At 49.5% G+C, this 16,061-nt stretch overlaps 1 protein-coding gene across 1 annotated transcript in view; it reads left to right on the top strand.

Annotated features, from left to right (window-relative positions):
• The first annotated feature begins 1,689 nt into the window (after positions 1–1,689).
• Positions 1,690–16,061, top strand: part of LOC120928184 (transient receptor potential cation channel subfamily M member 2-like) — a 199,865-nt gene continuing 185,493 nt past the window's right edge. Inside the window, exons 1-2 of the mRNA XM_040339294.1 lie at positions 1,690–1,882; positions 13,043–13,257. Coding sequence (XP_040195228.1) covers positions 13,081–13,257 — 177 coding nt within the window. The 5' untranslated portion in view covers positions 1,690–1,882; positions 13,043–13,080. The remainder of the gene's footprint in view (positions 1,883–13,042; positions 13,258–16,061) is intronic.

Genomic DNA, 16,061 nt, shown 5'->3' with positions numbered 1-16,061 from the left:
GGGGTGGTATAGGACAGGTTAAAGCGGTGGTTCCCCCTAAAACACATTGCTAACAATAGATTCGTAAGACCCGTTACACTGCGGGTAGGCTGGCTTTTTTTTTTTTTTTTTTAGTACATACCGATATCTCCCCGTCTCGTTCCTTGTCGGTGGGCGTTCCTAGTTGATTGACGTTCCTCGGACGGGCGCGTACGTGACGTCACGACTTTCCGAAAGAAGCCGAACGTCGCTGCGCATGCGCCGTATAGAGCCGACTCTATACGGCGCATGCGCAGCGACGTTCGGCTTCTTTCGGAAAGTCGTAACGTCACGTACGCGCCCGTCCGAGGAACGTCAATCAACTAGTTCCGCCCACCGCCTAGGGACGAGACGGGGAGATCTCGGTATGTACGAATAAAAAAAAAAAAAAAGCCAGCCTACCCGCAGTGTAACGGGTCTTACGAATCTATTGTTAGAAATTAGTTTTAGGGGGAACCACCGCTTTAAGGTGGTATAGGGCATGTTGGGGTGATATAGGGTAGTTTGGGGTGGTATAGGGCAAGTTAGGGTTGCATATGGCAGGTTGGGGTGGTATATGGCAAGTTATGGTGGCATAGGGCAGATTGGGGTGGTACAGGGCAAGTTAGGGTGGCACAGGGCAAGTTGGGGTGGCATGGGAAAGTTTGGGGTGGCACAGGGCAGGCTGGGGTGGTACAGGGCAGGCTGGGTGGTACAGGGCAGGCTGGGGTGGTACAGGGCTGTTGGGGCGGGGGTACAGGGCAGGCTGGGGTGGTACAGGGCTGTTTGGGGGGGGGGGTACAGGGCAGGCTGGGGTGGTATAGGGCTGTTTGGGGTGGTACAGGGCAGGCTGGGGTGGTACAGGGCAGGCTGGGTGATACAGGGCAGGCTAGGGTGGTACAGGGCAGGCTGGGGTGGCACAGAGCAGGCTGGGGTGGTACAGGGCAGGCTGGGATTGCACAGGGCAGGCTGGGCATGTCAGCTAAAAAAAAAAATAAAAAAAACAAAAAAAAACGGGATGGTGTCACCCCTCTAGCGGGTGTCACTCGGTGCGGACCGCACCCCCTAGCAACGCCTGTGCAGGGACACCCTCCCTTCCCAAAAATCAGCATGTGGTGTAACGAATCACAACACTGTGATTGGACACAAGAGGCGGGATTTATTATTTCTCCAATCACAAGCAGAGGGCGTGGATTGTGTTCTTCCAGGCATTCCCGGCCAGTACTGTCAGTGAGTAAAGCGGTGATGTGGCGGCCTTTTTTTGGGGGCATCAGATTGGCCCGGGGGGGGGGGGGGGGGGTTGGCTGTGTCAGTTTCATTCCGGGACACTGTATTGTCCTGGAATGAAGATGCCCGGGACAGACCTGCAAAATGCGGGACTGTCCCGGGCAATCCGGGACACGTGGTCACCCTAGCACAGTCTGATGTTCTACCTATATGTGGAAAGCTTTTGGAACAATCCGTTGGAATTTTTGTATTCTTGGCAACCACTTTGTATATTTTTTTCGGCAATTTTACCTAATTGCCTACACAGCCCCTGAGATGAAGCCGGGGATGGCAGTCCCCACACTGATCATCACTGACTGAGCGGTGTGATCGTTCAGCCTCCACCTTATGTCTAATGCACTCCAATCAGGCAACCCACTTTCTATGGACAAGCAGAAAAGACACCCTCCCCTGTGTACTGTGACATTGTGTGCATGTGGGAGAGGAAGAGGAAGCTGCGGGCACATGGTTCTCCGAAAATCCATTCTGTTGTAACCGTCTGTATTTATAGAATGTTGGAAGTCTGGTGAAGTTACATTTTTTCATATGGTTGGATGGTGAGCCGAGAACAGGGCGAGGAACTAGATCCTACACAAACCTCCCCGTGTGCAATACACAGGTAAGGGTTCTGCACTTATGTATTATGTGTTATTCCTATCTATATGTAGATTTATATTTGTATATCAGTATATCTACCTATAGGAAGAGAAAAATGGCAGGCTTGAACCTCCCACTCAGCTCCATAAATCTGCCTTTGGATTCTGATCAGTGGCGGCTGGTGCTCAAAAGTTTTGGGGGGGCGCAAACGTAAAAAGAAAAAAATTGCAGCCTCACTGTGCCCATCAAACACAGCCACTGTGCCATCAATTGTCACCACTGTGCCATGCCATCAAATGCAGTCACTGTGCCATCAATTGTCACCACTGTGCCATGCCATCAAATGCAGTCACTGTGCCATGCCATCAAACGTAGCCACTGTGCCATCAATTATCACCACTGTGCCATGCCATCAAATGCAGTCACTGTGCCATGCCATCAAACTCAGTCACTGTGCCATGCCATCAAACGCAGTCGCTGTGCCATGCCATCAAACGCAGTTGCTGTGCCATGCCAAACGCAGTCACTGTGCCATGCCATTAAACGCAGTCACTGTGCCATGCCATCAAACACAGCCACTGTGCCATCAATTGTCACCACTGTTTCATGCCATCAAACGCAGCCACTGTGCCATCAATTATCACCACTGTGCCATGCCGTCAAACGCAGCCACTGTGCCCCTCAATTGTCGCCACTGTGCCAATTGTCACTACTATGCCCCTCAATTGTCGCCACTGTGCCAATTGTCACCACTGTGCCCTTTAATTGTCGCCACTGTGCCCATTGTCACTACTGTGCCCATTGATGCCACTGTGCCCATTGTCACTACTGTGCCCATTGTTGCCACTGTGCATGTCACTGTGCCCTCTAATTGTTTCCACTGTGCCCATTGTCACTACTGTGCCCTTTGTTGCATCTGTGCCCATTGTCGCCGCTGTGCCCTGTAAAATGCACTCACCTTAATCCTTCCACGTCCCTCGATGTCTTCTCCCGCCTTGGTGACGCCTCAGCCAATCAGGCGAACCTGATTGGCTGAGACGGCCATCAGTCTTATCCAAGGTTCCCTGGATAAAGCATCCGGGAGACGAGGGCTGTACTCGGAAAGCCGCTGGCTCTGATAGGCACTTCCGCACAGCCAACCAGCTGCCGTTATTCAGGTGGTCGGCACTCAATGTCCGGCCACCTGAATAGACCAGCGGCAGCTGGCAACAATTACATACATTTATGCAATGCATGAATGTATGTTTATTTCAGTGGCGGTGCGGAGCCAGAGGGGGCGGCGCTCCAGCGCCCTCTATGGACGGAGCGCCACTGGTTCTGATGTACTGTTGGGTACAGTAGGCATTTGTCTATAGGCAGCGGAGGAGAAGAGTTAACTTTTCCTTTAGTGTAGCTACTGACCACACTATTTTATTCATAAGTATTAATACAAACATCTAACATACTGTAAGTATATTTTGCACATTGTTACCAAATTCTTGGTCGGGTAAGACCAAATTTACACCATTGAATTATGGCAATGGTCAGTAACAAGCATAAGTTGTAATCCAGGGGTGCCCAGCCAGTGGCCCGGGGGCCACAGGTGGACTGCGGAGCCCTCTGATGTGGCCCGCGACCTCCTGCTCTTGGGAGGCTGGTTGGCAAGCCCAGATTGCCGACCCGCCATCCAAAAGCATCAGGCCGCGTACACACGATCAGTCCATCCGATGAAGCTGACTGATGGTCCGTCGCGCCTACACACCATAGGTTAAAAAACCGATCGGGTCAGAACGCGGTGACTTAAAACACAACGACGTGCTGAAAAAAACGAAGTTCAATGCTTCCAAGCATGCGTCGACCTGATTCTGAGCATGCGTGGATTTTTAACCGATGCTTTTGCATACTAACGATCGGTTTTGACCTATCGGTTAGGCGTCCATCGGTTCAATTTTAAAGCAAGTTCTAAATTTTTTGATCGAAGGTTAACTGACGGATGGGCCATACACACGGTCGGTTTGGACCGATGAAAGGGTCCTTCAGTCCGTTTTCATCGGTTTTGACCGACCGTGTGTACGCGGCCTAAGTGTTGTAAATGAAGCCGGCGGCAGAGGAAGCAAGCGGCTTTTCAGAAAGTGCACCACACCTGCAGGATATAATAGACGTCTATGGCAAAGTGCAGCTAACCGGCGGGAAAACCATACACTGCGCCACAGTAGACTGCAGACCCACATTGTAGCTATTTGTTGCTGTTGTCATTGGCCCGGATTCACAAACAGCGGCGCATATTTATGCCGCCGTAGCGTATCTTCTTTACGCTACGCCGACGCAGCGCAGAGAGGCAAGCACTGGATTCACAAAGCCAGTGCTGCCAAATCTGCGTTGGGTTTCCTAGGCGTAAGCCGGCGTAGGTGGAAGTGTGCGTGAGCCATGCAAATGAGGCGTGACCCCATGCAAATGATGGGCTGAGTCTCAGACAGATGCGTATAATGAACGGTGCATGCCCTGTCCCGTGGACGCATCCCAGTGCGCATGCTCAGAATCACGTCGGATCTACTCCCTAAGATACGCCGGATCACTGCCTACGGCGTGAACGTAACCTACGCCTAGTCATATTCACGCCCTACGTAAAATACGTCGGCTTGTGCTCCCTGGTGCAGCCCTTTGCATGGATGCTGCTGAGTTACACCTCCTTTATGGGGCTTAACTTTACACCGGACGTATGACTTTACGTGCACTGCGTCGGACAGACGTACGTTCGTGAATCGGCGTATCTCCCTCATTTGCATATGTGAATAGAAAATCAATGGGTGCGCCAAATACTTTGGGACAGATTCTCGTAGAATGGCTTAAAAATGCGGCGGCGTAACGTATCTCATTTACGTTACGCCGCCGCAAGTTTTACGGGCAAGTGCTTGATTCACAAAGCACTTGCCTGTAAAGTTGTGGCGGCGTAACGTAAATCCTCCGGCGCAAGCCCGCCTAATTCAAATGATCCGGGTAGGGGGCGTGGATCATTTAAATTAGGCGCGTTCCCGCGCCGAATGTACTGCGCATGCGCCGTCCCTAAAATTTCCCGACGTGCATTGCGCTAAATGACGTCGCAAGGACGTCATTGGTTTCGACGTTAACGTAAATGGCGTTCAGCGCCATTCACGGACGACTTACGCAAACAACGTAAATTTTCACATTTCGACACGGGAACGACGGCCATACTTAACATTGACTGCGCCTCATAGACCCAGGGGCAACTTTACGTGTCGCAAATTTTACGTAAACGTCGTACCTTCACTGCGTCGGTCGGGCGTACGTTCGGGAATTCGCGTATTTTGCTAATTTGCATACTCGATCGGGAAAACGACGTCGGCGACACCTAGCGGCGAAACAAAAAAATTGCATTTAAGATCCGACAGCGTAAGAGCCTTACGCCTGTCGGATCTAATGGTTTTCTATGCGTAACTGATTCTAAAGAATCAGTCGCATAGATACGACGGCCCAGATTAGGACTTACGACGGCGCACATGGCGTTGCGCCGTCGTAAGCCCTTTCAGAATCTGGGCCGTACAGCGTAAATATGCGCCCACTCTAAGCCGGCATAGGCGAGTTATGTCGGTCGGATGAAGCCTATTTTCAGGCGTATCCTAGTTTTGTGGGCACGGCGCACAGATACGACGGCGCATATTTGCACGTATCTCGAGATACGTCGGCGCAAGTGCTTTGTGAATCCGGGCCATTGTATTTACTAGAAAGCAGCGTGATGTCTATTCTTCTCCAGGTAAGCCCCGGAGGAATGTTGGTAGGTGCGTGTGGAATGTTCTTCCGTTGTCTTGTAGCCGCGGAGTAACTGTTTGCGTGACATCCAAGCCGTGTTGACAAGGCAGCCGGATCATTTCTACACTCTGTAAGACGTGTTGCTGAGACATCATACAGATAAAGAATATATAATGATGTACTACTGCTAACTCCAATTAGTGTGAAGATTTATTTAGAGAAAGAGCACATCTCCTACGGGACGCATGTTCTGCCCCTGATGAATTTCACCCATAATTGGGATTAGTTGAGTAGAAGGAGAATTACAACGAAGCCCAATTAGAGGTGAAATGCATCGGAGGGGGAAGCCTGCATCTGGCAGGCGATGCACTCATTCTCTGAATGAACGATGGACTGGCTGGATTAAGCAGAATGTTGGCTCTGGTCTTCTCCATTCTTGCTATGTTTGAATCTGGGAGAGTCTTGGCAACGTCATAGCGATAAGGCAGGATTGGATGATGCCATTTTTTAAGCCAGGCTTTGGGAGGTATGTATATGACCTACACCTACAGAAAAGACATTATTAAAGTGTTACTAAACGTAGGACCCTGCATTCACTATATCTGGTCTCCCCAGGACTCTGCATTCACTATATCTGGTCTCCCCAGGACCCTGCATTCACTATATCTGGTCTCCCCAGGACCCTGCATTCACTATATCTGGTCTCCCCAGGACCCTGCATTCACTATATCTGGTCTCCCCAGGACTCTGCATTCACTATATCTGGTCTCCCCAGGACTCTGCATTCACTATATCTGGTCTCCCCAGGACTCTGCATTCATTATATCTGGTCTCCCCAGGACTCTGCATTCACTATATCTGCCCTGGTTACTGCTGATACTAGTGCAGCCTGGGGGTGCAGCATTTACTAGAACTGGGCTGTATTTTTACAACCGCTGTGCCCATTAGGGGTTCCCACCATCCCTGTGCTGAGTTCCCAGGTCTGTACACCTGCTGTGCCCATTATGAGGGGGTCCCACCATCCCTGTGCTAGAGCACACGTCAGTCAGGGGCGCCGTACTGATGCCCCCCACCACCTCCAGCCTCAGTGACTGACCTCCCCCCCCAAAAAAATGGTAGCAATCTAAAAAAGATGGGGTATAGATGGGCAGGAAAAAGGGGGTGGAGTCAGGGGTGGAGCCAAAGGGGGGGCGCAAAATGAGGTTTCGCCTAGGGTGTCAAAAATCCTTGCACCAGCCCCGTCTGCCCCCACCCCCCCCCCCCCCCAGGACACTGCATTCATTATATCTGGTCTCCCAGGACTCTGCATTCACTATATTTGGTCTCACCAGGACCCTGCATTCACTATATCTGCCCCCCCCAGGACACTGCATTCACTATATCTGGTCTCCCCAGGAACCTGCATTCATTATATTATGTCTCCCCAGGACCCTTCTTTCACTATATCTGGTCTCCCCAGGTCCCTGCATTCACTATATCTGGTCTCCCAGAACTCTGCATTCGCTATATCTGGTCTCCCCAGGACCCTGCATTCACTATATCTGCCCCCCAGGACACTGCATTCATTATATCTGGTCTCCCAGGACTCTGCATTCACTATATCTGGTCTCCCCAGGAGCCTGCATTCACTATATCTGGTCTCCCCAGGACCCTGCATTCACTATATCTGCTCTCCCCAGGACTCTGCATTCACTATATCTGGTCTCCCCAGGACCCTGAATTCACTATATAATGTCCCCCCAGGACCCTTCTTTCACTATATCTGGTCTCCCCAGGACCCTGCATTCACTATAACTAGTCTCACCAGGACTCTGCATTCACTATATCTGGTCTCCCAGAACTCTGCATTCACTATATTTGCCCCCCCCCCCCCAGGACAGTGCATTCACTATATCTGGTCTCCCCAGGACCCGACATTCGCTATATTTGGTCTCCCCAGGAGCCTGCATTCACTATGTCTTGTCTCCTCAGGACTCTGCATTCACTATATAATGTCTCCCCAGGACCCTTCTTTCACTATATCTGGTCTCCCCAGGACCCTTCTTTCACTATATCTGGCCTCCCCAGGACCCTTCTTTCACTATATCTGGCCTCCCCAGGACCCTTCTTTCACTATATCTGGTCTCCCCAGGACCCTTTATTCACTATATCTGGTCTCCTCAGGACCCTTTATTCACTATATCTGGTCTCCTCAGGACCCTTCTTTCACTATATCTGGTCTCCCCAGGACCCTGCATTCACTATCTCTGGTCACCCACAGTACACAGAACATGGAAATGCAATTATTTTAGTAACTATAAACTGCGAAATACCTTTTCTCATCAGCAGTGTCTGGCCAATCACTGGTTAAAGCTTGTAGGAGGAGTTTTCATTCCCCCCTGATTGACCTATGAGGATGCAGGACTCCTGACCCTCTATATGAACAGCGCTGATTGGCCCTGTGCTGATCACATGCACCCTCCCAAGAAAGGAATAAAATAAATCCCTAGCAATACACACCAAACTGAGCATGTGCAGAGTGCTCCCCAAGGCTCTGTACCAACAGGGGATGGACTGGTGACAGTGGAAGAAGGGGAGGATTAGAGAAGACAGGATCAAACAGCCTTTTTACACAATGCGCAGGATTAAACCTTTAGGTTCCAGAGTGAGTATAACAAGCATGCTTTACGGCACGTACATATGATATGCATATGATTTTACTGTTGTTGGTTTAGTAACACTTTAAACTTTAGTTACAGAGCAGAACCCTTTACATTGCAGCCCCCCCCCTCTTAAAGAGTAGTCCCCTTTTATTACAGTGCCCCCCTTTAAAGAGCAGTTGCCTTTACATCGAAATGCCCCTTAACAGTGAAGTCCCCTTTACATCACAATATCATTAATACAAAGGGGACTGCTCTGTAAAGGGGACTACTATGTAAAGGGGGCACTGTCATAGGTGTGCGCAGCCTATTGCATTAAGGTGTGCACTCCAAAGCTCAAACACACACTACCAATCACTTACTGTGCTCATTCATAAAGTGAAGGGGCTGGTAAATTATATATTTACCGGCCCCTTCCCCCACTCCTTTTAAAACTTCCCATGTGTGCCAGCAGCCGCAGCAGCTTTTGGGAGAGAAGAGGAATGAGCCAGGGCAGTAGGGGCGATCTGCACTGCACAAGGTGATTAGGGTGTGCCCAGGCACACCTGGCACACCCTGTGCGCACGCCTATGCTTAGAACCCTGCACTCTGTACAAAGCTCATCCCAGAACCCTGCACTCTGTACAGAGCTCATCCCAGAACCCTGCACTCTGTACAAAGCTCATCCCAGAACCCTGCACTCTGTACAAAGCTCATCCCAGAACCCTGCACTCTGTACAGAGCTCATCCCGGAACCCTGCACTCTGTACAAAGCTCATCCCAGAACCCTGCACTATGTACAAAGCTCATCCCAGAACCCTGCACTCTGTACAGAGCTCATCCCAGAACCCTGCACTATGTACAAAGCTCATCCCAGAACCCTGCACTCTGTACAAAGCTCATCCCAGAACCCTGCACTCTGTACAGAGCTCATCCCAGAACCCTGCACTCTGTACAGAGCTCATCCCAGAACCCTGCACTATGTACAAAGCTCATCCCAGAACCCTGCACTATGTACAAAGCTCATCCCAGAACCCTGCACTATGTACAGAGCTCATCCCAGAACCCTGCACCCTGTACAAAGCTCATCCCAGAACCCTGCACTCTGTACAAAGCTCATCCCAGAACCCTGCACTCTGTACAGAGCTCATCCCAGAACCCTGCACTATGTACAGAGCTCATCCCAGAACCCTGCACTCTGTACAAAGCTCATCCCAGAACCCTGCACTCTGTACAGAGCTCATCCCAGAACCCTGCACTCTGTACAGAGCTCATCCCAGAACCCTGCACTATGTACAAAGCTCATCCCAGAACCCTGCACTATGTACAGAGCTCATCCCAGAACCCTGCACCCTGTACAAAGCTCATCCCAGAACCCTGCACTCTGTACAAAGCTCATCCCAGAACCCTGCACTCTGTACAAAGCTCATCCCAGAACCCTGCACTATGTACAAAGCTCATCCCAGAACCCTGCACTATGTACAGAGCTCATCCCAGAACCCTGCACTATGTACAAAGCTCATCCCAGAACCCTGCACTATGTACAGAGCTCATCCCAGAACCCTGCACCCTGTACAAAGCTCATCCCAGAACCCTGCACTCTGTACAAAGCTCATCCCAGAACCCTGCACTCTGTACAAAGCTCATCCCAGAACCCTGCACTATGTACAAAGCTCATCCCAGAACCCTGCACTCTGTACAGAGCTAATCCCAGAACCCTGCACTATGTACAAAGCTCATCCCAGAACCCTGCACTATGTACAAAGCTCATCCCAGAACCCTGCACTCTGTACAAAGCTCATCCCAGAACCCTGGACTCTGTAGGTAGCTCATGCCAGTACTAATGCACTCCAAAACCCTGCATTCTTTTATCCTTTTCTTTAAATGAACGTGCTGGGGTTTGTATGTATCCATGAGACTTGCTTGTGGAACACTAATAAAAGCATATTTTATAGGTTCGAGGTGTTGCAGATGCAGATGTCTGGCGTGTTGTCTAACAATGCTTGACCCGCATGCGTCACTACATTCCATAGAGTGTTATGCTGACTAGGCAAGATCCAGCCCCTTCTTCATAGTGAGGCTTGACCCACATGCACAAGCGCCATTTTGTGAAATAGAAAGTGACCACAGTTATACATAATGTGGATGCTCCATTTATTTAATCATTACAGTGCCCCTTTACAGTACAGACAGCTTTATATCGCAGTGCCCCCTTTACAGTGCAGTCCCCTTGAAATCACAGACCCCCTTTACATTAGAATGTCCCCCTTACAGAGCAGCACCCTTTACATTACAATGTAGTCCATTTTACATTACAGTGCCCATAGGCGTGCGCACAGGGTGTGCCAGGTGTGCCCAGGCACACCCTAATCACCCTTTACAGCACAGATTCCCCTATTTCCCTGGCTCCCTCCTCCCCCCTGCAGGGCTACAAGCTTCCCTCCTCTCCCGCCAGCTGGTCCTGCAAGGATGTTTTAGGATGAGTGAGGGAAGGGGCCGGTAAATATGTAATTGACCATCCCCTTCCCTTTCTGAATGAATATCGTGAGTGATTAGTAGTGTGTGTTTGAGCTTTGGGGTGCACACCCTAATGCAAAAGACTGCGCACACCTATGTAGGAGAACCGATCCTTCTCCTGCAGCTTCTGAAAGTCATTCCCGTACCTATGGCGTACCTATGGCCTCTAGCCCCGCCTCCCACCTCCGCCCCCAGCTCAACAAGTGCACTCCGCTGAGAACGCTGGACCTCTCTCATAGTGCTGGTGTGCTTGTTCCCGGCAGGAGAAAGATCGGGGTCAGGTAAGTAAATCGGGGGCTCAGGGGGGGGGGGGGGCCTGCAGCACCACAGAAGGTTTTTTCACCTGAAAATGTTAATTTATTGGGTTTAGAGACACTTCTCTGTTCTTTGTAATGTATTGAAAGATTTGGGTAAAAAAAGAAAGAAATATAAGCCGAGGCACCTAATTTTACCACAAAAAAAATGGGAAAACGTATTGACTCCAGTATAAGCCTAGGGTGTCCATCTGCATGCCTCACTGTGCCTCACTGTGTCTATGTGCATGCCTCACTGTGCCCATGCCTCACTGTGCCCATGCCTCACTGTGTCCATGCCTCAGTGTGCCCATGCCTCACTGTGCCCATGCCTCACTGTGCCCATGCCTCACTGTGTCCATGCCTCAGTGTGTCCATGCCTCACTGTGCCCATGCCTCACTGTGCCCATGCCTCACTGTGTCCATGACTAGACCAACGTTTAACATAGGAGTCAATGGAAGGGGTGCCCGGTTTGAATAATATGTGCTCCCCGGTCGTAGGTCTCCCAGACAACAAACTTTGTAGAGGAGAAATGAGCAGGGCCGATCCTAGGGTCACAGGCGCCTGGGCGCAAAAATATTTCTGGCGCCCCCTCATGGGCGTCGTCATGTTACTAACTCCTCCCCTTTACAAATGATTTCTATGGCAACGACTCAACCACAGAGATGCTCCCCCACAAAGTCTTCATTAACCTGGGATCCTTACATGATCTCTTAACAATAAACAAAATACAGGAAGAGGATACAGAGAGGGCTTCTGTTAGAGAGTCTGTTAGATGTTTGGCGCCCCCACCTCTGCAGGCGCCTGGGTGCAATGTACCCTGTGCACCCTGCCTAGGATCGGCCCTGGAAATGAGGCTACACGTGTGCCAAGTTCCGGGTCTAGGAAACCTACGACTGGTCGGTACCGGGTCCCCAAATTCACTGGAGAAAGGAATATGGAAGGGGTGCCTGGTTTTGAAAATCAGTGCTCCCCGGCCGTAGGTCCCCCGGACAACAAACGGTGCACACTTATAGAGGAAGAGTGGGGCTATATGTGTGCCAAGTTTGCGGTCCATGGACCTACGGCCGGCCGGTACCAGGTCCCCAATTTTGGGAGATCAGGTGCAAAAAAGGTGACCCGAGTATAAGCCGAGGGGGGCATTTTCAGCACAAAAAAATGTGCTGAAAAATTCGGCTTATACTCGAGTATATACGGTATATTAGAAGAAATAGGAACGAGATTAGCATCAAAAGGGTTAATTAACTGAGAACACCTACTAATAGCCTAACAAGACACACCCAATTAGATGAAATGAACCAATTGTATTGGGCGTGTGTGCTATTATCAAAAAGAAAACCACAGTCACCATAGCGCCAGTTGCAGTTTAGATATGCAGGTATTTATTATCGCTATTTGCGGTGCAACGTGCGCTGGTTTGCACGTTCGATTAACAATTTTGGCGCACCAATTAATGTATGAACTGGTGCAGCGCCTTCTCCTTAGTGAATGACCCTCCCCGCTGCTGTTTTGCCCATCTGGTGCCTCTAAGGTCTCGCACATACGACCGAACATGTCTGCTGAAACTGGTCCGTCGGGCCAGTTTCCGCGGACATGTCCGACCGCGTGTAGGGCCTACCGGACAGTTTTCCGGCCTAGCGGACAGGTTTCCAGCGGACAAAAGTTTTTTAGCATGCTAAGAAACTTGTCCGCTGGAAGCCTGTCCGTCGGACATGTCCGATGGTTAGTACGACGCATCGGACATGTGCGCTGGCCCGAAATCCCGCACATGCGTCGAATTGCTTCGACGCATGCGTGGAAGCATTGAACTCCCGTGTCAGAGAACGTCGGTGTCTTCTACGTCACCGCGTTCTCTGTCCGCGGGGATTTTGGTCTGATGGTGTGTACACACATCAGACCAAAAGATCCCAGCAGACATGTCCGATGAAAACGGTCCGCGGACCGTTTTCATCGGACATGTCTGCTCGTGTGTACAAGGCCTAACTTTTTAATATTTTTCCTTACAGGATAACATGCCTAGGTGAGATTCATAGAAACGCATATAATGGAAAACACGAGAAGGAAAGCCAAAAGTCTGGTTCAAGCGGACAGCATAGAGCTTCAGGATTCCAACTTTCAACAAGCCAGCTTTTGTACCCCGTACCAACCCACCACTGCTAAAGCCAAGAAGAAGAAGAAGAAACAGAAGAAGACCAACCCACTCCTCCTGGATGGAGCCAAGGTTTGAAACATCATGATCAAAATACTTATGCCGCGTACACACGACCGTTTTTCGGGTTGTAAAAAATTAAGTTTTTAATGGTCTAGAAAAAACAACGTTTTTTTCAACCTGATCGTTAAAACAGCGTTGCCTACACACGATGGTGAAAAAAAATGCTCCAGCAAAGCGTGGTGACGTACAACACGTACGACGGCACTATAAAGGGGAAGTTCCATTCGGATGGCGCCACCCTTTGGGCTGCTTTTGCTGATTCTGTGTTAGTAAAAGACGATTTGCGCTTTTCTGTCTGTTACAGCGTGATGAATGTGCCATCTCCATTACGAACGCTAGTTTTACCAGAACGAGCCCTCCCGTCTCATAACTTGCTTCTGAGCATGCACGTTTTTTTCACGTCGTTAAAGCCCACACACGACCATTTTTTACAATGGTAAAAACGACAACGTTAACCACTTAAGACCCGGACCAAAATGCAGCTAAAGGACCAGGCCCCTTTTTGCGTTTCAGCACTGCGTCGCTTTAACTGACAATTGCGCGGTCGTGCGACGTGGCTCCCAAACAAAGTTGGCGTCCTTTTTTTTCCCACAAATAGAGCTTTCTTGTGGTGGTATTTGATCACCTCTGCGGTTTTTATTTTTGCGCTATAAACAGAAATAGAGCGACAATTTTTGAAAAAAATTAAATGATTTTTTACTTGTTGCTATAATAAATATCCCCCAACAATATATAAAAAAACTATTTTTTTCCTCAGTTTAGGCCGATACGTATTCTTCTACCTATTTTTGGTAAAAAATAATCGCAATAAGCGTCTATTGATTGGTTTGCACAAAATGTATAGCGTTTACAAAATAGGGGATAGTTTTATTGCATTTTTATTATTTTTTTTTTTTTACTACTAATAGCGGCGATCAGCGATTTTTTTTCAAGACTATGGCGGACACTTCGGACAATTTTGACACATTTTTGGGACCATTGTCATTTTCACAGCAAAAAATGCATTTAAAATGCATTCTTTACTGTGAAAATGACAGTTGCAGTTTGGGAGTTAACCACTAGGGGGCGCTGAAGGGGTTATGTATGACCTCATGTGTGTTTACAACTGTAGGGGGGTGTGGCTGTAGGTGTGACGTCATCGATTGTGATTCCCTATATAAGGGATCACACGATCGATGACAGCGCCACAGTAAAGAACGGGGAAGCTGTGTTTACTCACACCTCTCCCCGTTCTTCAGCTCCGGGGACCGATTGCCGGACTCCAGCGTCGATCGGGTCCGCGAGTCCCGCGGTCACGGAGCTTCGGACCGGGTCGCGGGTGCGTGCCGTGGGCACGCGCCCGCGACCCAAGGCTGGGCATTATACAATCACGTACAGGTACGTGATTGTGCCCAGCCGTGCCATTCTGCCGACGTATATCGGCGTTAGGCGGTCCTTAATTGGTGAAAAACAACGTGAAAAATTAGAGCACATTCAAAAAATTTTAATGCCCATTTGTGAAAAAAGCTCTGGAGCCCACACACGATTGTTTTTCATGACATTAAAAAAATATATATTTTTTTACAACCCGAAAAACGGTCGTGTGTACGCGTCATAAGAAATATTAAAGAAACACTAACCTAAAATATATATATATATATATACAGTGGCCCAGATTCAGGTAGAATCGCGCAATATTTGCGTGGGCAAAGAGCAAATTTTTTTCTCTGCGCCCACGCAAATATTGCGCTTTGCCCGCGATTCACGGACCTTTTGCTCCGTAAATTGTGCGGGCAATATGCTAAACAGCCGGGCGCAAGGCTGCCTAATGTAAATGATCCCGCCGGGGGCGGGAATCATTTAAATTAGGCGCGCTCCCGCGCCGAGCGAACAGCGCATGCTCCGTCGGGAAACTTTCCCGACGTGCATTGCGGCAAATGACGTCGCAAGGACGTCATTTGCTTCTAAGTGAACGTGAATGGCGTCCAGCGCCATTCACGGTTCACTTACGTAAACGACGTGAAATTTAAATTTCACGGGCGGGAGGCGCAGCTATACTTTAGCATTGGCTGCGCCTGCTATTAGCAGGAGCAGCCTTATGCTAAAGGCGCCGTACGGAAACTCCGTACCTTGCGTACGCAGGGCCCGCGCAACTTTTGTGAATCGGTGGTAGTATGCAATTTGCATACTATACGCCGATCACAAAGGCCGCGCCCCCTAGCGGCCAACGCAAGAATGCAGCCTGGGATGTGAAGGCATAAGGAGGCTTATGTCTGTCACATCCTAGGCTGCAGTCGGTGTAACGAGGTTCCTGAATCAGGAGCACTCGTTACACCGGAGCAAGTAAGCACTTGCGCCGCGCAACTATGGTTGCGCGGGCGCAAGTGCTTCTTGAATCTGGGCCAGTGCCTTGAAAAAGTATTCATACCCCTTGAAATTTTCCACATTTTGTCACGTTACAACCAAAAACGTATATGTTTTTTGGGGGATTTTGTGTGATAGACCAACACAAAGTGGCACATAATTGTGAAGTAGAAGGAAAATGATAAATGGTTTTCAATTTTTTTTTACAAAAAAATATCTTAGAAGTGTGGCATGTGCCTTACGGCAACGTTGTGACATTTTGCATTGGACAAGACCCCTAAGTGCTCACACATGAAGCTCCCTCATATGTTCAGCACCGTACAGCACCGAAAAAAGGGGTCCTGATAGCTATCAGGGATACTGTCTCGTTAAGGCTTGTTTTGGACGAGCATGGCAGATTCATTGTTCTTATTGTTGAAGTGAACAATGTGTTAGGCCGCGTACACACGATCTGTGCTGTCACACAGCTT

The sequence above is a fragment of the Rana temporaria genome, chromosome 2 (genome assembly GCF_905171775.1).
Source record: "Rana temporaria chromosome 2, aRanTem1.1, whole genome shotgun sequence".
NCBI lineage: Eukaryota > Metazoa > Chordata > Amphibia > Anura > Ranidae > Rana > Rana temporaria.
Note: the sequence above shows the minus strand (reverse complement) of the source record. Positions and strands in the feature narration are given on the sequence as shown.